General features: G+C 31.7%; 1 protein-coding gene across 4 annotated transcripts in view; it reads left to right on the forward strand.

The window, feature by feature from the left end:
- Positions 1–21549, forward strand: part of LOC127734579 (aryl hydrocarbon receptor nuclear translocator homolog) — a 55080-nt gene extending 33531 nt beyond the window's left edge. For all 4 annotated transcript variants that reach the window (XM_052244527.1, XM_052244528.1, XM_052244525.1 and 1 more), the window contains exons 7-16: positions 1087–1204; positions 2633–2662; positions 6915–7109; positions 10992–11175; positions 11572–11678; positions 12106–12256; positions 15654–15856; positions 16402–16592; positions 17365–17431; positions 18087–21549. In XM_052244527.1, coding sequence (XP_052100487.1) covers positions 1087–1204; positions 2633–2662; positions 6915–7109; positions 10992–11175; positions 11572–11678; positions 12106–12256; positions 15654–15856; positions 16402–16592; positions 17365–17431; positions 18087–18382 — 1542 coding nt within the window. In that variant the 3' untranslated portion in view covers positions 18383–21549. The remainder of the gene's footprint in view (positions 1–1086; positions 1205–2632; positions 2663–6914; positions 7110–10991; positions 11176–11571; positions 11679–12105; positions 12257–15653; positions 15857–16401; positions 16593–17364; positions 17432–18086) is intronic.
- The last annotated feature ends 934 nt before the right edge of the window (positions 21550–22483 follow it).

Below are 22483 nucleotides of genomic sequence, written 5' to 3' on the forward strand. Positions count from 1 at the left end.
ACACCCGTTCTTCACCAGTCAATGGTAAGTTTGGGGAGAATAATATATTTGTCTGTCTCATTGACACCAGATCTTCACCAGTCAATGGTAAGTTAGGGGAGAATATTATGTGTGTTTGACTCATTGACACCAGTTCTTCACCAGTCAATGGTAAGTTAGGGGAGAAAAATATATGTGTCTGACTCAGTGACACCATTTCTTCACCAGTCAATGGTAAGTTAGGGGAGAATAATATATGTGTCTGACTCTGTGACACCAGTTCTTCACCAGTCAATGGTAAGTTAGGGGAGAATAATATATGTGTCTGACTCAGTGACACCATTCACCAGTCAATGGTAAGTTAGGGGAGAAAAATATATGTGTCTGACTCAGTGACACCAGTTCTTCACCAGTCTATGGTAAGTTAGGGGAGAATAATATATGTGTCTGACACAGTGACACCAGTTCTTCACCAGTCAATGGTAAGTTAGGAGAGGATATATATGTGTCTGACACAGTGACACCATTTCTTCACCAGTCTATGGTAAGTTAAAGGTTGTTATTTTTCATATAAGAAAGATAGCTTTTTAATTATCTCATCTATGAATACATTTCCGTTTGACTGTATGACCTGAATTGGCATTGAGAAACATTCCTTTTTTTTGCCTTCAGAGCATTATGTTGCTGTGTAGGACGTTAAACATCCCATTCTCTCTCTCACTCAAGAACTTTAGTCCTCTGACAATCATTTTTAAGAACCTGTAGTGGTATATGTCATATATGTATAAAATTTTTACCACAACATTCCTCATTTACAACTCAGTTCATTTGAAACAAGTGAATTTAATCCCTGTTTATTTGGTCAGGTACCAATCCATTGATGTAAGTTTCACACATTTCCTGATATATTTTCGTCTGAACATTATGTAAATACCCACACTTAGTTTATGTGATTTCTAGCTACCATTAATGTTACAATTAAACTTACCTCAGCATTATTTTGGTCATAGTCGTCTACATTTTAAGATTCCATGCTGATACTCTTACATAAATTTTGTCAGGTATTCTTTAGAATATAAACAGTTATCAAATATATTATTTTTTCAGAATGAATGGTTTGGAAACTGTGTCTATGAACTGATCCACCCAGATGATATTGATAAAGTAAGAGAACAGCTTTCAACAACAGAATCTCAAAACACAGGAAGGATTTTAGATTTGAAAAGTATGTGAAAATGTAATCAAAAGATTATTCAAAACAAACAGGAAAAACAGAGCAGTAAAAAATAATATCTGACTTCAACTGAAGCCCCTTGCAATACTGTAAATTCAGTAATTACTGTGTGCATTTACTATTGTGAATCTTGACCTCTGGCAAAAATGTGAAATCTAATTTAAAATGTGATTGCAAAAATTTTATGCAAGAAAATCTCTACACTGAAATTATGAATGGAAGTTTTTAGTATTGGGAACCTGATACTGTTGCATTTTTCGCATTAGTAAAATATACTTTCTGAATGTACAGTATGTTCTTACTAGGTATTGGTTACCTACACAACTCAACAAGAACCCTTCAATATTTTATTTATCTGGGCTTCCTGTTTCACATAAGCTTCTTTTTAAAGGGTGTACAGTGACTTCTTGATATGTAGATGTTTATTCTCATACTATTTTTGGTCTTTGGTATATAGTTGTCTCATTTACAAGCATACTACATCTCCATATTTTTAGATACTTTTATTTTTAATGCAGATGTTTCCCCGAATTAACTATTTAGTCATTTGGCTGTCATTACTTTTACAATATGTTCATAGTAAAAAAGTGAAGCAAGTAACTCCTTAAAGAAAGATTTGCTTTATTTTGTACTGGGTTATTATTTTTTTCAACTTCATATAGGTTGCAATTCTGTAAATATAGACAATGCATTTTCCCATAGGAACTCCCTTTGCGGCTAAAACTGTGACACTTTTACTATGAAGTTTCGTGAAAAATAATATCCTAGAAAGGAAAGTTTATATGCACTACTATTTTATTCAAAGGTTAAAATATAGGGCTGTGCGGCATATTTTCAACATTTATATGCCCTGAACTTCTAAGAGTTTAAACTTATACTAAAATTCTATACTACCCTTACCTCCATTTTTAGACCTCCTAAGAATTAAAATTTAGGCGCTACCATGTTTTTCTATACTGGTTACATTCCCAAGTGATGTCTCTATGAAATGAAACACAGAGATCATAAATGGGAACCAGTACGTTAACAAATTAACATATCTATGAATATTATATATCTCCCCAAAAGAGGCGTGGTTTGAGAAAGTATTTACAAAGTGCAACCTATAATTATTGATCTGTGTCATTAGTAATATAAAAATAGTTTAGTAATATATGCAATTTACATGTCAGTAAAAAAACAAATGAAAAACAACAAACATGCTGTTGTTGACTGAATATAACAATAGAATTACTAAAACTTTGAGTACATTGTAGTACAAAAGTTTCTCATCACCCAAGTTGTATATTTAACATATAGATTATCTCTACTCATGGATTACAACACAATCTATGTGAAATTATATCTAAGCAAAAATGTTTTTGCTTTTCTATACATCCTGGAAATTAATCTGTATTAAGACTTTGTTTTCTTTTTCAGCTGGAACAGTTAAAAAAGACAGTCATCAAAGTAAGTTTGTAGATTTAATATATACAGTCATCAAAGTAAGTTTGTAGATTTAATATATACAGTTATCAAAGTTAGCCTGTAGATTAATATTTACATTTACACCTAGTAAATACAAAATACAGTCACCAAAGTCAGTTGTTGTTTATCTAGTTTATAAAATGACAGGGTTCACCTTTCCCTGACCTCATTTTATGGATCAGTGATCAAACACTAAGGTTTTGTGATTATGTCCATTTCTCAAATACTTTAAGCAGCGTTCTCCCCAGGCCGTTTTAGCGTCGCGGCACCAAGACGCTATATTTTTTTCCCATGATGCTATAATAATTTCCACAACGCTATAATTATTTTGAGGATGCTATTTTTCTTGTCCGCAAAACCATGTCCTAAATTTTGAACTTTCATCTAATTACCACTTGTGATCATAAAAATTATATCACCTTGAATTGTAATCCCTTAAAGTCGGACAATAGAGGCAATTTAGAGTGATTAAATAGGTGTTAACTGCCTTTGGTTGATAACTGTTTGGATACGAATACCCCAAGCTGACACTTATGACATGACTAATACCACGTGGTCCAATCGCTAATTTCGACATTGAGAAAATGTAATCAGAAAATCATAAACAATTCAAAATCTACATTTACATAATATAAATTCAAAGATACAAACGATTTATCTCTTTAGAAAAGAGGTTTGGTCGTTTGTTTTAAAATTATTTTCTTTCCCTTCCGGTACTACTTGTTAATCGAGAGTGTATATTAAACATTTTGATTTTGAGCTAAATAAGTTTGATACTTCTTTAGAAAGTGATTCAAAATTGGCTTTAGTTGATGTTTCATCCATTTAAGGCATTAAAAGCGTCATATTCATTCCCAATCTCTTGTCAAACATTGTTTATTTTCGTTAATTTTTATTCGGCCGCCATTGAAATATTTGTGTAAACTACGGTTCGGAACAGGACCTGATATGACAAAAATCCGCATTTTTACGATAATAACTTCAGATGCACAAATGGCACAGTAGACAGAAAAAATGACCCTAAAAGAGAAAACTACGCATTCCACACGCATTAACAGACTATTTGTTAGATCTCCTTGCTAAATGTATTCATTTTGGAAATGCATTGTTTCAATATACTGATTAAACTTTGTTAAAAATACATATCATTTTGATATAAAGAAAAAACTGGGACTAATACATTGAGTACCAAGAAACAATGAATTTCATAGACATGATAAAGAAAATAGTTTTTTAAATGAAATTTTATTGCTGTATGATACTTTCTCCTCCTTTTTTTATATAAAAACCAGCTCTTTTTGTTTTACTAGATATTTAGTTGGGTAGGTAGGGTACAATGTAACTGGAACCACACATATATTTTTATTTGGCCCAAGAGGAAAAAAATAATTCTGTAACTATAAATTAATATAGAAAACATAAACTGAAACAACTGTTATAGTTTAATTGTATTCTCAGTTATCAATTAAACAATATAAACATAACAAAAAGGAAATAGAGCATCGCCGCAACACGACAAATGACATTGAAAAAAATACAGTATTTTTTTTACGCCAAATGTGATGCTATCCAAAATTTCTAGGGGGAACACATATTTAGTGATGGAATGATTTTAAGGTGTTCATGTCCATCTAGTAGACGGGAGAGGTTTTATCTGCATAGTGTATTTATTATTTCAGCATCCATTAGATTGTGCATGGGGTCCTAGACAGTTTTTATACGACCGCAAAAAATTTTTGTGGTCGTATATTGGTATGACGTTGGCGTCGTCGTCGTCGTCGTCCGGCGTCGTCGTCCGAATACATATTGGTTTTCGCACTCTAACTTTAGTTTAAGTGAATGGATCTTTTTGAAATTTGACCATAAGGTTAAATACCACAAAAGGAAGGTTGGGATTGATTTTGGGGGTTATGGTACCAACAGTTAAGGAATTAGGGGCCAAAAAGGGGCCAAAAATGAGCATTTTCTAGTTTCCAGACAATAACTGTGGAACGGTGTATGGATCTCTCTGAAATTATACTACAAGTTTCCATACCACAAAGGGATGGTTAGGATTTGCTTTGGGGGGTTATGGCTCAAACCGTTTAGGAATTAGGGGCAAAAAAGGGGGAAAAACAAGGTTGTCCTGGTTAATGGACAAATACTTTAGTACAAAACATAATTTAAAGCAGTGTAAGGGAGATAAATCAAATACATCATTGAAATTATCTCCCTTACACTGCTTTTAAATTATGTATAAAGTAATGGTTAATGAACAATAAAGATAATCTAAAACAGTGTAAGGGAGGTAATCCAAATACAACGTTTTGGTTACTTCCCTTACACTGCTTTTAAATTATGTTTAAAGAAATGCATATTTATAAAGGAAGACCAGTAAAAATATCTGCAAATGTTTTCATCTTTTTTTTTTTACAAAAAAATCCATATGAAAGATTTGACACTATATTTTTATTAATTCTATTATAAAATAGATTAAGTTAGCACTATGGTAAATTTAAATGGGTAATTATGGTTGCCAACTCCATTGGAAATTTGAATTGAGATTATGATCATATCTTGAGGGAAAGAATTTTTTTGGGGGAAAAAGGGGGGGAGGGGATAAAAAGAAATTGTGGGGGGCCAATTTTTTCTCATTTCAGATTTCAGAAATTAAAAAGAATTATTCTTCAAATATTATTTTTTTTTCAAATTTCAAATATTGAAAAATTTCAAGAAGTAATCTTTAATTGCACAGTATGGCGCATTAGATTTGTAAAATCTTTGATCACATTTATTTATTTGTTATGCCGAATCTAACAGTGTATTTAGATTTTTAATTTTGGGTCCCGTTTTCAAATTGGTCTACATTAATGTCCAAAGGGTCCAAAATTAAACTTTGTTTGATTTTAGCAAAAATTGAATATATGAGGTTCTTTGATATGCTGAATCTAAACATGTATTTAGATTTTTGATTTTTGGCCCAGTTTTCAAGTTGGTCCAAATTGGGGTCCAAAATTAAACTTTGTTTGATTTCAACAAAAATTGAATATATGGGGTTCTTTGATATGCTGAATCTAACCATGTATTTAGATTTTTTATTTGTGGACCCCGTTATCTAATTGGTTCATATTGAGGTCAAAAGGGTCCAAAATTAAACTTTGTTTGATTTCATCTAAAATTGAATTATTGGGGTTCTTTGATATTCCAAATCTAACCGTGTATTTAGGTTTTTAATTTTGGGTCCTGTTTTTTAAATTGGTCTACATTGAGGTCCAAAGGGTCCAAAATTAAACTTAGTTTGATTTTGACAAAAATTGAATTCTTGGGGTTCTTTGATTTGCTGAATCTAAACATGTGTTAAGATTTTTGATTATGGGCCCAGTTTTCAAGTTGGTCCAAGATAGGGTCCAGTATTTAAACTTTGTTTGATTTCAACAAAAATTGAATATATTGGGTTCTTTGATATGCTGAATCTAAACATGTATTTAGATTTTTGATTATGGGCCCAGTTTTCAAGTTGGTCCAAATTGGGGTCCAAAATTAAACTTTGTTTGATTTCAACAAAAATTGAATATATGAGGTTCTTTGATATGCTGAATCTAACCATGTATTTAGATTTTTTATTTGTAGGCCCCGCTATCAAATTGGTTCATATTGAGGTCAAAAGGGTCCAAAATTAAACTTTGTTTGATTTCATCGAAAATTGAATTATTGGGGTTCTTTGATATGCCAAATCTAACCGTGTATTTAGATTTTTAATTTTAAGTCCCGTTTTTTAAATTGGTCTACATTAAGGTCCAAAGGGTCCAAAATTAAACTTAGTTTGATTTTAGCAAAAATTGAATTCTTGTGGTTCTTTGATATGCTGAATCTAAACATGTGTTTAGATTTTTGATTATGGGCCCAGTTTTCAAGTTTGTCCAAGTTGGGGTCCAAAATTAAACTTTGTTTGATTTTAACAAAAATTGAATATATGGGGTTCTTTGATATGCTGAATCTAACCATGTATTTTGATTTTGGACATTGGACCATAATAGGTAAATTAAAAAAATTCAAGTTCTTAGACCACATTCTTTCTGTGTCAGAAACCTATGCTGTGTCAAATATTTAATAACAATCCAAATTCAGAGCTGTATCAAGCTTGAATGTTGTGTCCATACTTGCCCCAACTGTTCAGGGTTCGACCTCTGCGGTCGTATCAAGCTGCGCCCCAGCGAAGCATTTTATTATGTGTATGGTGTATTTTTCATTTCAGCATCTATCAGATTGTGTATGGGATCCAGAAGAGGTTTTATATGTAGAATGAAGATGGGAAATGTACAGGTTGATCCAATGACAGCCAATCATTCCTTACGTGTCCGTCAAAGGAACACCATTGGTCCATCAAATGATGGAAACCATTACACTGTTGTACACGTCACTGGTTATATAAAGAACTGGCCACCAGCAGGTAATTTATTGGGAAGTTATTATAGGATTAAACGCCTTTTTAGCTCACCTGGCCCAAAGGGCCAAGTGAGCTTTTCTCATCACTTGGCGTCTGTCGTCCGTCGTCGTTAACTTTTACAAAAATCTTCTCCTCTGAAACTACTGGGCCAAATTTGACCAAACTTGGCCACAATCATCATTGGGGTATCTAGTTTAAAAAAAGGGTCCGGTGACCCGGCCAACCAACCAAGATGGCCGCAATGGCTAAAAATAGAACATAGGGGTAAAATGTAGATTTTGGCTTATATCTCTGAAACCAAAGCATTTAGAGCAAATCTGACGTTGGGTAAAACTGATTATCAGGTCAAGATCTATCTGCCCTGAAATTTTCAGATGAATCGGACAACCTGTTGTTGGGTTGCTGCCCCTGAATTGGTAATTTTAAGGAAATTTTGCCGTTTTTGGTTATTATCTTGAATATTATTATAGATAGAGATAAACTGTAAACAGCAATAATGTTCAGCAAAGTAAGATCTACAAATAAGTTAAGTTGACCAAAATGGTCAGTTGACCCCTTAAGGAGTTATTGCTCTTTATAGTCAATTTTTAACCCTTTTTCGTAAATTTTTGTAATCTATTACAAAAATCTTCTCCTCTGAAACTACTAAGACAAATTTAACCAAACTTGTCCACAATCATCATTAGGGTATTTAGTTTAAAAAATGTGTCCCATGACCCTGCCCACGAACCAAGATGGCCGACATGGCTAATTAATAGTACATAGGGTAAAATGCAGTTTTTGGCTCATATCTCTGAAACCAAAGCATTTAGAGCAAATCTGATGATGATAAAATTGTTCATTAGGTCAAGATCTATCTGCCCTGAAATTTTCAGACCAATCAGGCACTACGTTGTTGGGTTGCTGCCCCTGAATTGGTAATTTAAAAAAAAATTTGCAGCTTTTGGTTATTATCTTGAATATTATTATAGATAGACATAAACTGTAAACAGCAATAATGTACAGCAAAGTTAGATCTACAAATAAGTCAACATGACCAAAATTGTCAATTGACCCCTTAAGGAGTTATTGCCCTTTATAGTCAATTTTTTACAATTTTCATAAATTTTGACAAAATATTTTCCACTGTAACTACCAGGCCAAGTTCATTATAGATAGAGATAATAGTAAGGAGCAAGAATGTTCAGTAAAGTAAGATCTACAAACACATCACCATCACCAAAACACAATTTTGTCATGAATCCATCTGTGTCCTTTGTTTAATATGCACATAGACCAAGGTGAGCGACACAGGCTCTTTAGAGCCTCTAGTTAAAGGAATTTATTGGTGTATAAACTCGACCAATTCACTCACAAACAAATAAAAGTCCAAAGGACTTTTATGATATGTTTGTGAGTGACTTAGTACAGTTTATACACCAATAAATTCCTTTAAAAAGGCGTTTAATCCTTATAATTCTTTAAAATTGGAGATAAGGAATTTTTCCACACTCGTAACTTCTATCACACGTAAATTGTATATTTGTTTCATTGAATAGGCCTGGCGCATGAATATATTTGTTGGTTAACGCAAAAATATGAAGTCCATGAAATTTGCAATCCAATAAAAAAATAAACTACAAAAACTCTTATTATCATTCAAACGAATGTTTTGTGTTTATTATTTAATTCAACGATTAACGCGAAGTGAAAATAAATTTTATTAACGTTGATCCGGATTGTGTCATTATCGCCGCCATCTTGTTTACATTGGTTACGAAAAGAAGTTCGGTCAACGTCGTCTATCGAAAAATAAACTACGTCAAGAACAATTACCGGAAGTCCTCTCAACCAATCATATCAACGTATTCCCTAATATGCAAATCATATAAGAATTATTTGGAAATATGATTAAGCATTTTTAGATATGGGTCAAAGACTCAAATGATTTGAAAAGCCATACAAATGGTAACAACATTATTTTTTTATATTTAAAGAGAATCTGTTAAACGGCAGCATTGAAAGGGGATGTCTTACTGATTTTTAAAAATGATCAAAACAAAGGAAAACAAATCTCCAGGGTAATATTTGCTAAAACAAACTAAAATTCTCCAAATCTGTACACAAAGGGAAGTATCTTTCTTCAATACATATAAAACACTTTATAATGTTGAAAAATGTAAGAGGATTTGATAGCACAAAATGGATACATGTACCATCCTTTGAGAATGTTACTGCAAATTGACTGAATTTCACCATCTGAAAAATCTGCAAAAATTGTCCAAATGTCTACATAGTTAAAAGGCAGATCTACAATGTATAAACCAAAATTATAGACAGTTTGAGGGCTATTGGTTAAATACGTAGGAGTTGATTTCACAAAATAGGTACTCTTCATCACTCTCCAACCATCTGCCTCCCATATTCACCTTACTTAAAGCTAGATTGCACTAGAAGTTGACATCTTCCTTCAAAACAAATTCTTCATTTCACCACTTCTGTAGGGTTCCAAGTCTCACTAAGGTCATTTACAGTCAATCTGCTGGTGTCTGGGACTCATTGAAGGTTAATGATGTTCCCTGCTCATCCCAGTTTTGTATACAAAAGAACCTGGTAGGGATTAAAGGATACAATTATAGTAAATCATTAAATGGCCTTATAAAAAGCAAAAAAAAAAAAATTGAATGGCATTAGGAAATAAGGATTCTATGACTTGGAGTGTGTAAGTAAAGGTAGTATCTTTGGTTAGCTTGTTTGCTAGCTAAGCTGAACCATGAAATCATTATTAGCTAAGGTACTACCTTCTTTTGGGCTGAGTCAATAATTTAGCAGGGAACCAATCAAAAGTAGGAACAATATATAAATATTGTAAAAACCAGTTTTACAAGTTAGTTCAAAAATATGTTTTTAGGTTGTAGGTGTGTTTGATTTGTCAATTTCATTTCAATCAATTACTATAAATAAGAAGATGTGGTATGAGTGCCAATGAGACAACTCTCCATCCAAGTCACAATGATAAAGTTAACAATTATAGGTCAAAGTACAGCCTTCAACATGGAGCCTACCCCTGTTCATTGATAACTAGATTGTTTACATGTATAATTCTATATACTGTGGATTCATTATTATTCGTTGGATACCAATTTTCGTGGGTTTCGTGGGTACAGGTGAACCACGAATTCAAATGATCAACGAATTACAAATTTTCAATAGACTTTGTATACAGAGATTGGCAAAACCACGAAATCAAATATCCACGAAAATGCAAGTTTTCAGCAATCCACGAAAAATTGATTCCCACGAAAATAAATGAATCCACAGTATACATTATGATTTTATCGCCTAAAAAAACACTTTTCATATCCTTATTATATATGTAAGGATATCATTGTGTTTTGGTTTTTTTTGGGGGGGGGAGTGGGGGTGGGTGCTACAGAAGGTGTAAAAATAAACTTAGTCGGGTCATCTTTGAGATGTTCCTCTTTTGTAAAAATGGTATTGTATATATTGTTTTAATTAAAGCAAAATTGACAAATCAAACACATATACAACATACTTGTGAATTAGCTTATAATGGACACTATATTTTAAAATTAGATTGAAAACATATTTCTAAACTGGTTTCACAATGTTTATGCACTGTCTTTACCTTTGACTGGTTCTCTTCTTAACTATAATAATTGACTCTGCCCAAAGGAAGTAATTATTTCACGGTTCAGCTAGCAAGTAAGCTTACCAAAGATATAACCTTTACCTACACACTCAAGTCATTGTGCTGTAATTAAAGCTGTTTCTAGTATCATGTCATTTTGTGCTTTTATTAGTCTTGATAAATTCTGTTATTTTATCCATTATTAAGTTTATGTTGTTACCAAGGTTTAATATTTATTTTATTTTGATGGACAGGAGTACAAATTGATAGAGATCCAGATGAAAATTCTGGTCCTGGCAGCCATTGTTGTTTGGTTGCCATTGGAAGACTGCAGGTGACTAGTGCACCCAACTGTAATGATTTAATGGGTGCAAACAATGCCACAGAATTTGTTTCCAGACACAGTATAGAGGGAAAATTTACTTTTGTCGACCAGAGGTAAGGGTTTCAATTAGACAAATTTATTTGAGAAGTATAGTCACAAGTTTTTAAAAATGAAATAATTTTTCACAAAATTATTTGTCAATCTCAATATATTAAACTTCATTGCTGCTAATGTGATATTATCACTCTATGTAATTGTTCATGAGTTTTTGATGTGCAGATTTGAATGAGTGAAAAAGTTTTTGGAGAAGAATGGTTGTCAAATGGATGAATATAGGCAACTTTCAAATAAAACATTTTGTCAACTTGTGATTTAAATTTAAGTTAATGGGGAGTTAACCCACTTCAATTTTCATGTACAAACTAAATAAACCACTTCAATTTTAATGTACACAATGAATTTAAAAATCCTAAAGTTTAACTAATAGTAATACATTTTTCTTTTTTCAGGGTAACAGCTTTACTTGGTTATCAACCACAGGAATTGTTAGGGAAATCAGCTTTTGATTTTTATCACCCAGAAGATAAAACTCACATGAAAGATACCTTTGAGCAAGGTAATGTTATCCTGTATTGTGAAAGAGTACTTGGATTAATTTCTAGAATATAGCGACAAAACATTTAAGATGTTTTTTAAACTGTGAAATAGTTAAAAGAACATGACTTTTGACAGAGTTCATCAGTCATTATCATATACCATCTGTTATATTCTGCATACAAAGAAAATCTTGGAAGCATATTAATTTATATTTCATTCTGGCATTAACTTAGGAACTATCAAAAGTTTCATTATATAAATGTACACATTTCTTGTAAAACACATTCAAAGCTGTATCATTTGTAAAAATGTATATTAAAGAGTGTATCTGTTATCCATCTCATATATATTTTCTTTAAATAGCCCTTTTAAAATGTAAAGTTGAAAAATTCAGTTTCCTCAACTTGAAGAATGTTATTTTCTATGAAAAACTATTTTTATTACAGTGTTAAAGTTGAAAGGTCAAGTAATGTCTATAATGTACAGATTTAGAGCAGCTAATAATGACTGGGTATGGTTGAGAACCAGTAGCTTTAGTTTCCAGAATCCTTATACTGATGAAGTAGAGTACATTGTTTGTACTAATACATCAGCAAAGTATGTTTACTGCTTAGAAATTAATGCATGCATTTATTAGGGCCTATCTTGACAACCCTTAACAATGTAATAATAGTAAATGGAATTTCTGTACAGGTGGTAGTAAAGTATTACACAAAGTTATACACCCACTCTTGCCGATACTTTGAATTACAAATGTGGGTCTGCTGAGCAGGCCAAAAGCATGCATTTTTGTTTAACTTTTTCTAATGCAATAAGGTATGTAACGCAAATTTTGATTGGATGTCCTCTGCCATCAATTCAATGGTTGACTGTCGGAGTCAATGGCAACAGTGTTGAGGAATCACAATCAACATTTTTGGAATATTTGAATTGTTTAATTCTGAACATTTTAAAGATTATTTTTATTAGAATAGGAATTACAGTTCTTTGAAGAGATGCCACGGTCAATTTTGGATTTGATGGTGGCAACTCTTCAAATACAGTACTGGTATTACTTAATTGAGTTAATCATTCTTTCCCATTTTTCTCGGTAATGAAAAAAAATCACATCAGTTTCTGAATTTACGCATCTACAGTTCAGATTTAGTTGCATACAAATTGATGCATTTTAGAATTCTAATGCAGAAAGACATTTTGCACTTTTGGGGTAAAGATTGCATTCATGCAATCTATTACTTATGTTTTTGGCTTGATAGTTATTTATTTTCCAGACTTAACACTACTTTTGAGATAAATAAAACATAGTACATTGATCACAACATCTATACATCTTATCCATGAACACCTCAAGAAATCTATCAATGATATTCAAGTTACAAAATGATGTGTATGTGTATAACAAAATTTGTTGAGAATTAATTAAATTGTGCATGGTGCATGAATCTAGTATCTGTTTTAAAGTCATATGAAACTTCAAGTTCAAAAAAATAGTTGATATCAAAATCTACATAAATGTGCTGCTATTGAATTATTGTCTTCCCGTACACTAATTCGCTGATATTTTATGGTATGCAGTGACCTTTATTACACGACCTCTCGTTAGAACTTTGGCATCCGCACAGCGCAAGTGCGAGGGGAAAACCGTGATGAAAGAATATAAACAAACATGCGCTAGAAAGAAAATTGAAATAACTGATTCTTGAAGAACAAATTTAATACAACAAATCATTTAACAATTGTTTAGGAAAAGTTTAATTAACAAATGGGAATGCATGGCAAATGTTAAAAAAATATATCAAGGCTTTTTCAATTCACTTATTTGTCAAGTTTTCCATGTACTCTGTATTGATTGTTTATCAATGTCACGATCCAGTAAACCTTGGCAACAAACTCAAGAGTTAATTAGCTTGCGACCAACAATCACTGAATGGAATATTATTTGTCGATAATACGTTATAGAATCGAAATAAATATAAAAAAACGTTCATACAGGACTTAGTTTAGTATATATGCATGCATTGGTACAATAATTTCGATAATATTAAAATTACAAGAAACTCATTTCATATAACTTTAAAAATATCAATGATGTTATTATTAAATTAACATTTAGAATTGGAGTTATCTTCCTTTATCCATTATTGTTGTTGAATCAATTCATGGTATTACTTTCAAATGCTTAATACACTGCAATGATTAATTATACGACCGCAAAAAAATTTTGTGGTCGTATATTGGTATGACGTTGGCGTCATCGTCGTCGTCGTGCGGCGTCGTCGTCCGAAGACACATTGGTTTTCGCACTCTAATTTAGTTTAAGTGAATGGATCTTTTTGAAATTTGACCATAAGGTTAAATACCACAAAAGGAAGGTTGGGATTGATCTTGGGGGTTATGGTACCAACAGTTAAGGAATTAGGGGCCAAAAATAAGCATTTTATAGTTTCCAGACAATAACTGTGGAACGGTGTATGGATCTCTCTGAAATTATACTACAAGTTTCCATACGACAAAGGGATGGTTAGGATTTGCTTTGAGGGGTTATGGCTCTAACCGTTTAAGAATTAGGGGCAAAAAAGGGGGAAAAACAAGGTTGTCCTGGTTAATGGACAAATACTTTAGTACAAAACATAATTTAAAACAGTGTAAGGGAGATAAATCAAATACATCATTGAAATTATCTCCCTTACACTGCTTTTAAATTATGTATAAAGTAATGGTTAATGAACAATAAAGATAATTTAAAACAGTGTAAGGGAGGTAATCCAAATACAACGTTTTGGTTACTTCCCTTACACTGCTTTTAAATTATGTTTAAAGAAATGCATATTTATAAAGGAAGACCAGTAAAAATATCTGCAAATGTTGCATCTTTTTTTTTAACAAAAAAATCCATATGAAGGTCCAAAGGGTCCAAAATTAAACTTTGTTTGATTTTAGCAAAAATTGAATATATGAGGTTCTTTGATATGCTGAATCTAAACATGTATTTAGATTTTTGATTTTTGGCCCAGTTTTCAAGTTGGTCCTAATTGGGGTCCAAAATTAAACTTTGTTTGATTTCAACAAAAATTGAATATATGGGGTTCTTTGATATGCTGAATCTAACCATGTATTTAGATTTTTTATTTGTGGACCCTGTTATCAAATTGGTTCATATTGAGGTCAAAAGGGTCCAAAATTAAACTTTGTTTGATTTCATCTAAAATTGAATCATTGGGGTTCTTTGATATTCCAAATCTAACCGTGTATTAGGTTTTTAATTTTGGGTCCTGTTTTTTTAAATTGGTCTACATTAAGGTCCAAAGGGTCCAAAATTAAACTTAGTTTGATTTTAACAAAAATTGAATTCTTGGGGTTCTTTGATATGCTGAATCTAAACATGTGTTTAGATTTTTGATTATGGGCCCAGTTTTCAAGTTGGTCCAAGTTTGGGTCCAAAATTAAACTTTTTTTGATTTCAACAAAAATTGAATATATGGGGTTCTTTGATATGCTGAATCTAACCATGTATTTTGATTTTGGACATTGGACCATAATAGGTAAATTAAAAAAAATTCAAATTCTTAGACCACATTCTTTCTGTGTCAGAAACCTATGCTGTGTCAAATATTTAATAACAATCCAAATTCAGAGCTGTATCAAGCTTGAATGTTGTGTCCATACTTGCCCCAACTGTTCAGGGTTCGACCTCTGCGGTCGTATCAAGCTGCGCCCCAGCGAAGCATTTTATTTTTAGTTTACAGTGCGAAATGAATGCAATCTTTACCATTAAGTGCTTATAAGCACTTTGATTTGTTTTAAATTATTTCTATCACACTGAAATACTATTACTGTCAGTGCAATAACAAAAATAAAACATTACCGGTATATGTGAATGTGAAATAGCGCCATTTCTTTTAGTGCACAATGCAAAGAAAAGGAAATTTAATCCTTCAGTGCTGACAATCCCTTAAGTATTTGTATTTGACCAAGTTTTTCATTTGTTTAATAGAACAGCTCAACAAGGTTCAGCAGGCCAGCAGTCAGGAATACCAAATCCAGCTGACCAGGCACAAGATCCACAGATAAATACCTTCAGTAATCCACCTCGTCCATTACCAACAGACAATCTTGGAATGACATCCTCTACAAAGGCTGACTATACAAACCAGTATAATCATCCAGAGGCTGGAGGGTATTCATCAGTTCTCACAAGTAAGTAAAGAGTTTTATGTTTATTTTGAAGATGAGATAATACAAAATCCCAAATAGGTAGCTTACAATCCATGAGACCATAATAAATGGTGTAACATCATCAAAAAGTCTATACTATGAATTTTAGGGAAAAAAATCATAGATTTTGGTCAATTTTCAACTGGTATTTTAAACCAGCAAATATAGAGCACATACAATAACCAACTAAATAATTTACCATAATGTGTATTTATATGAACTACAACTCCTAAAATGCATGCCACTGGACATTAAGCAACCAACAATCAATCTATCTGATACTTGCATGAACTCATTTTCTCTGAATTAACCTCAAATGTACAGTTAGATTTACCTTCACATTTTCAGGTTAACAGATTGAACTCAGATTTCTGTTGCATTACAATAATGATATAGAATAGAAATCACAAATTCATTTATTAGCACTGGGTATGGATTGATGGTGCAATTCCCAGGTCAATTAGTGTCCTGTATTTTCTTTCAAAAGAATATAATCATATTATACATTATTTTATAATCTTTTACAGGTACAAGACAAGTTGGGCAAGACATGTATGGGTTTAACTCTTCAGCACAGATGAAATACCCCTCTCCTAATGTTTCTGCCTCCATGTCAATGCCACAATCTGCCTCGGGGAGGGGAGGCATGTCACATCTCAGGAGAAGTCCAAACCCAGAGAGTAGATGGCAAAACCAGGCAGGATTTTCACAAAATCAGGTTTGTATACATACACAGTGATGAATTATTTTGATTTCAAAAATTTGTCCTTTCTTGGCTTGTTCAGTTATGAATGAGTTTATCATCATTTGATTTAAAAATAGAAAAAACCGGAAAATGTGAGTGTTCATACCAATGAAGTAAAGAACCATGGTTTTCAACAAGTCTGCTTTTACAGTTTTAGCATAATAAGTGCTACTTTTAAGATGGTAAGTCTGGTTCTTCAAATATTCCCATGAAAAAATTTTGTGTGTTTTAAAAAATCTTATAAATCTTTAGTCCTTTAAAAGTTGTTCGTTAATTTCAGACAGCCCAATGCTCTTAAGTAGAAAATGTCCTATTTTTGTAATAAATAAATAATCTTATTTAAAAAGTGATTTTAATGTTTTAGTTTTATTGTCAATAAAATGTATAAATTTGATTTTCATATTTTCTTTTAGCTTTGAACCCTGAGATACGGAATTATTTGCAATTACATCGGTATCAGATTCCTTCATTTAGTTAACTTTGTCTTGTTCCTAGTTTGTGTAGGTCATTGATATTTTGTCAATCAACAAGTAAATAAAGGCAAATATGAATAAGCTCTCTCACTACTATTGTGCCAAAATTAAACATATCAATTGGATGAAGCACCAAAATTACACACACCAAAATAAAACACATGCCTTTTGAGACAAAACTGCTAAAATTTCCCTATTTACAGTATAGTACAGACATCAGTATGTTACAACTATTTATAATTTATTTAATAAAGTAAACATTCTTATTACAGGCAGCAGATTATACCAACAATTCACAGTCAGGATTTTCTCAAATAAGTCCCAACAGTTCATCTCCAGGTAAATATCAGATTTATTCAAATTCAGTCTTGCATTAAACTGAAACTTCCCTAAGGCTAAACAAGAAAACTAAAGGCCTGATTTATGTACAAAAACAATAAACGACAAACAAGTACCTGGGACAGGCACATACAGAAAATGTTTGTCGGCGCCCAACCCTTCCCATACCTTGGACAGTGGTGTAACAGCACAAAATAAGAACAAACTATAAAAATCAGTTGAAAAAGTCTTGACTCATTAGATTGACACAAAGAACAACTAACAAAAAGACTAATGACACAATGTACCGATCTGACAGTACTCCCAATTACTAAACCAATAACAACTCATGTATCTTAGACACAATGTACTGATCTGACAGTACTCCCAATTACTAAAATGTAGTTCAAAACCAATTACAACTCATGCATCTTAGACACATTTATGGACATTTTTGCTTAGCCCTGTTAAAATATTCAAAATTAAATTAGTTTATCTACCTACCTAACCGATACCTTATAGTACGACCTAGTTTCTTTCCAAAATGTTATGTAAATCTGTAAAAATCAGATAGCTTCTATCAAAGATTCAGTTAGAACTCATGTGGTTTTATGAAAACTTAATTTTTTGAAATTTATTAACTTAAAATAAACTGGATATTTCATTTTTCTTTCAGCAGGTGCCCCTACTTACACCCAGTTAGGAAGTAACCAGACAGCACCAAATTCACAACCTAATTCTTTCTCTCATTCCTCAGCTGGTGGATCTGGGCCAGTTATATGGCCGCCTGCTTCTCACTGGCAGGGAGGTGGAGCAGACGTGTCACAGCAGCAGTCACAACCTCAACAGCAGACGACACCACAACAGCAGCAGCAGCAGACAGAAGAATTCAGTGATATGTTACAAATGTTACAACAGCCTGGAGGACCTGAATTTAGTGACTTTACAATGTTTAATCCTCTGGGTGATTAAAATACTGATTTTGGGTCTGAATGTTTGTATATGTGCCATTTTTGAACCACAAAAATGCTTGCCTGAAAATTAATGGAAACAGTTTCAATCACAACATTTCTATAAAACAAGCATTTATATTTAGTAAAATGACAAGACAACACTGTATGAATTAATTTAATGTATATGTTGCATAGATTTTACATGTAACACTTTAGTACATAGAAGAATATTGTGATATTGATTAGAAGTTATGCTTTCAAATGTAAACATTTCATGTATTTTCTTTTACTATTGAACATATTGATTATGAAATACACTTATTTATTAAATACTCTAGTGTTGATAGCTTTAAGGACAGTCCTGATTGTTTTCTGTTTCCACTCAAAACCATTGACAAAAATTGAATTTATCCAAATCACCTAAAAGAAAATATATACATGTATCTAGAAAATAAGAAATATAGATACTTTTAATATTATTCAATGAAAATGGAACACAGGGTAAAACTTAATACAGTAATGCTGATTTTTTTCTTAATTGTTATTCATATTTGTTATTGCTTAAACGATACAATGACTTTTAACAGCAGCCAGTGGTTAAATAGGAAAAATGGAAGTATGAATGATCATTATATCCAGTGGTTCACTAACCTTTGGTCTTTTGTCCAACATTGTAAATTCAAATATTTATATTGTTATTTCTATTTATACTTGTAAAATTCCATTGCACACTATACTTCTGCTAAGATTTATATATTGCAATTTACAACTATAACATTTATCGCTACTTTTGCAGTCTGAGTTAAATAATGACATGTTGCAGACTGTTTATATCTTGTTAATGTCTGAAAGCAAAGATTGTTAGTTGATGAATAAATGTTTTAATATCATATTTTAAGAAGTTTGAAACAGTCATAATTGTAATCATTGAAATTATTATATTAATTGTTTTATATCAGCTTTTTTAAACATGTTTGTTTTATGTAAGTGTTTGTTGTAGTAATAAAAGTAATTTATGTGCAATTAGGTTTTGTTATATTTTTCATTGAATTATTTAATTATCAGTGATGAAATTTATACATGGTATATACCTTGCTTATCTTATCACAAAAAGGAAAAGTTTTTTTTTTTATAGCAATGTTTTACTTATTTAACAAGAATATGTGTATATATTTGTCTTGCATACAGCAAGTGCATGTCATTTTATATTAGACTTATAAAAGTCCAGTTATTCTTTTTTATCATATATTTTTTTTAATATCTCAAAACACCAAACTATGGTTTAGAATACAAACCTACAGGACTATGATGAACATTTAGATTTACAGTTAAAAAGGTTTAAAATTTAGTTTAATTGGAACATTTGCAATGTTTAACTTTTCTGATAATATTTTTTAATTTTGTTAATACATGTTATATAACATTTGTAAAAACTCATTTACAAATCTGAATGGTTAAATGTTTTTGTGTGTGGTAAATGTGTCATTACAACAACAATTATATATCCTTGATTTGTACACTGTCCATGCATAGATTTCATTTATTTGCATTCAATCCTAAAAGTATGAACATTGCAATCCTTATTCACTATTCATGCAATTTAATCATTCACCTATTACATAAAATGTTACAGGAAATAATCATATTTGATAATGCTTAGAAATTGTTCAGTGATGTTTATGATTTTTTTTTAAAAAGGGCATTGTAAGAACAGATTGAGGTATTTTAATGTTACTTATATGCTTAAATGAAAACATCAGTAAAACATGGCCATTAATGATAGTCAGTTATTTGCTTTTATAAAATTACGTAAGGAATCATTTGAATACGAATAAAGGGATATTTGGGATAAATACCAATTAGACCTCAAACCAATCTCCTTATGTAAAGTGAGACGCTATCTCATTATCTCCCTTTGGTAACTTATGTTTATCATCTTGTTGTATTTTTTGTTATCTTCCTTAACTTGAAGGTTATAAATGACCACCCCTTGATAATTTAGTGCTATCATTTAAATGAATTATCTTGGATGCTATCTCCCTTGGATATTTAAGGAAAGAAAGTTGCAGAAAAAGTAACTATAACAGCAGAAAGCAGCCAGTTAATATCTTTTTCCTAAATATTTTTTTAGTCATCTAAATATGTGTTCTTCACAAAATTTAAGAAAGTTCAAACATAAGTAAGATATATTTCAGTTTGTACAAGTAAAGAATTAGCATGTCAAGACGTCTTGATTTTATTGGTATCTGACTTGTTTGTATGCTCTCATTAGTTCTTTTCCCCAATAATTTTGATTATTAGTTTGCTTATCATAGGATATTTTAGATTATTTATTTTAATAGAGAAGATTTGTATGAAAATTACCATTTCCAAATTAATGGCACTTGCAAAAGAAACAAGTTACCGTCCTTTTTTACCTTGTGTATGTATATACATGTATGTAGAAAGTTCAACTTATAATGAAAATTGTATACGAAACTAGCATGCATACCAAAGGTTGTTTTCTTTAAATATTTACATTACGAATATCTACGAAAAACTTTGATATGAAGGCTTTGCTCACATATTTTGAAATGGAAGATGCATTCTTCATTATATTATTGACTCATTTAAGCATCTCTTTACCACCAACTTTGGTCATTTTCTGTTTTTTGGCAAAAAATGTATATGGAAGTCTAAAGGAAACAAATACTGATTTTGATTTTGTTGTCTTTTGAATAAGATTATTGTAATTTTATAGTTATTTAATGGTCATCTGGTTTGTATTGTTTATACACATTTATGTGCAGATCTGATTTTTTTTACATAATTCCTTTACAATAAATCAGAAACTGTTTAGATTTTTTATAATTATTTTTCACCTAATTGTTACAAATTTTATAAAACTGTGCAAAAATCAGGTTAACCTGCTTGAGATGTTTTCTTTTTTTTAAAACTCTTAATAAAGAAAGTTTTTCCTACGGAAAAAAATAACTATTGTTGGCTACCACTGGGACCAATTAGTTCTAACCATTTCTAAAAAAAAAAATCTATTTCTGTGACTTTTGATCATGTTTTAGAAACTGCAGTTGTAGTAACATAGATGTTATGATGGTGCAATCATTTTATTGATAATTTATGTAAGATTCTGTTGATGTATGTATATTGATTGTCAAATGAATAAATCAAATCAACACATATGAAGAACATATTTGTTTTTATTTTCTACCTGGAGTGGGCTCGGTGGTAGAGGGGTCTAACTGAGGTTGTGAGTTTGAACTATGGACATGGCAGGTGTGTTCGACTCCAGTCTTAATTTACTAGCATTGCCAGTTTTCCTGAAGAAGGTCATGGTTCTCTCCGGGCATTTGGGGCTTCCTCAACCAATAAAAACAGGTGGCCATGAAATAGCCAATAGTGCTGACAGTGGCATTTAAACACCAAAAAAACGATCAATATCTTCCTGAACAACAGTTTAAGACTAATCTGAGAACAAACCTTGACAGTTAAGTATATAAATGGATTGTTTCAGTTTGTATATTTCATTATACAAAAGTCGCAATATGCGAGACATAGGTATCACTATCCAGCGGCTGCGTAAACTATTTGTTTAAAGCTTTATATTTCAGAAGGACAAAGACCTGGATGATTCATACATTGTATGCAGATACCTTATGTTACGAAGTTTCTGTCTGTCATATGCCCATTGTCCTTGACCTCATTTTCATGGTTCAGTGACCGCTTGAAAAAAAATAACAGTTTTTTTGTCATGTTAATTTTTTACTTATGAGTAATAGGATAATTACATTTGGTATTTGGGTTCCTTGCAACGTCTTCATGTCCGTCAGGTAGGGTTAACCTGACCTGGACCTCAATTCATGGATCAGTGATCAAGGTTAAAGTTACATGATTGGGGCTGTTTCTCAGATACTACAAGCCGCAGGTCAACTATATGTGGTGTATGGAATGATTGTTAGGGGTACATGTCAGACTGGCAGGTTTCATCTGACCTTGACCTCATTTTCATGGTTCATTGGTCATTGTTAATTTTTTGTGATTTGGTCTTTTATACAAGTACTGTAAGCAATAGGTCAACTATATTTGGTGTATGGAATGATTGTAAGGTGTACATGTCTGTCTA

This window comes from Mytilus californianus, unplaced genomic scaffold (genome assembly GCF_021869535.1).
Source record: "Mytilus californianus isolate M0D057914Y unplaced genomic scaffold, xbMytCali1.0.p SCAF_3, whole genome shotgun sequence".
Classification (NCBI taxonomy): Eukaryota; Metazoa; Mollusca; class Bivalvia; order Mytilida; family Mytilidae; genus Mytilus; species Mytilus californianus.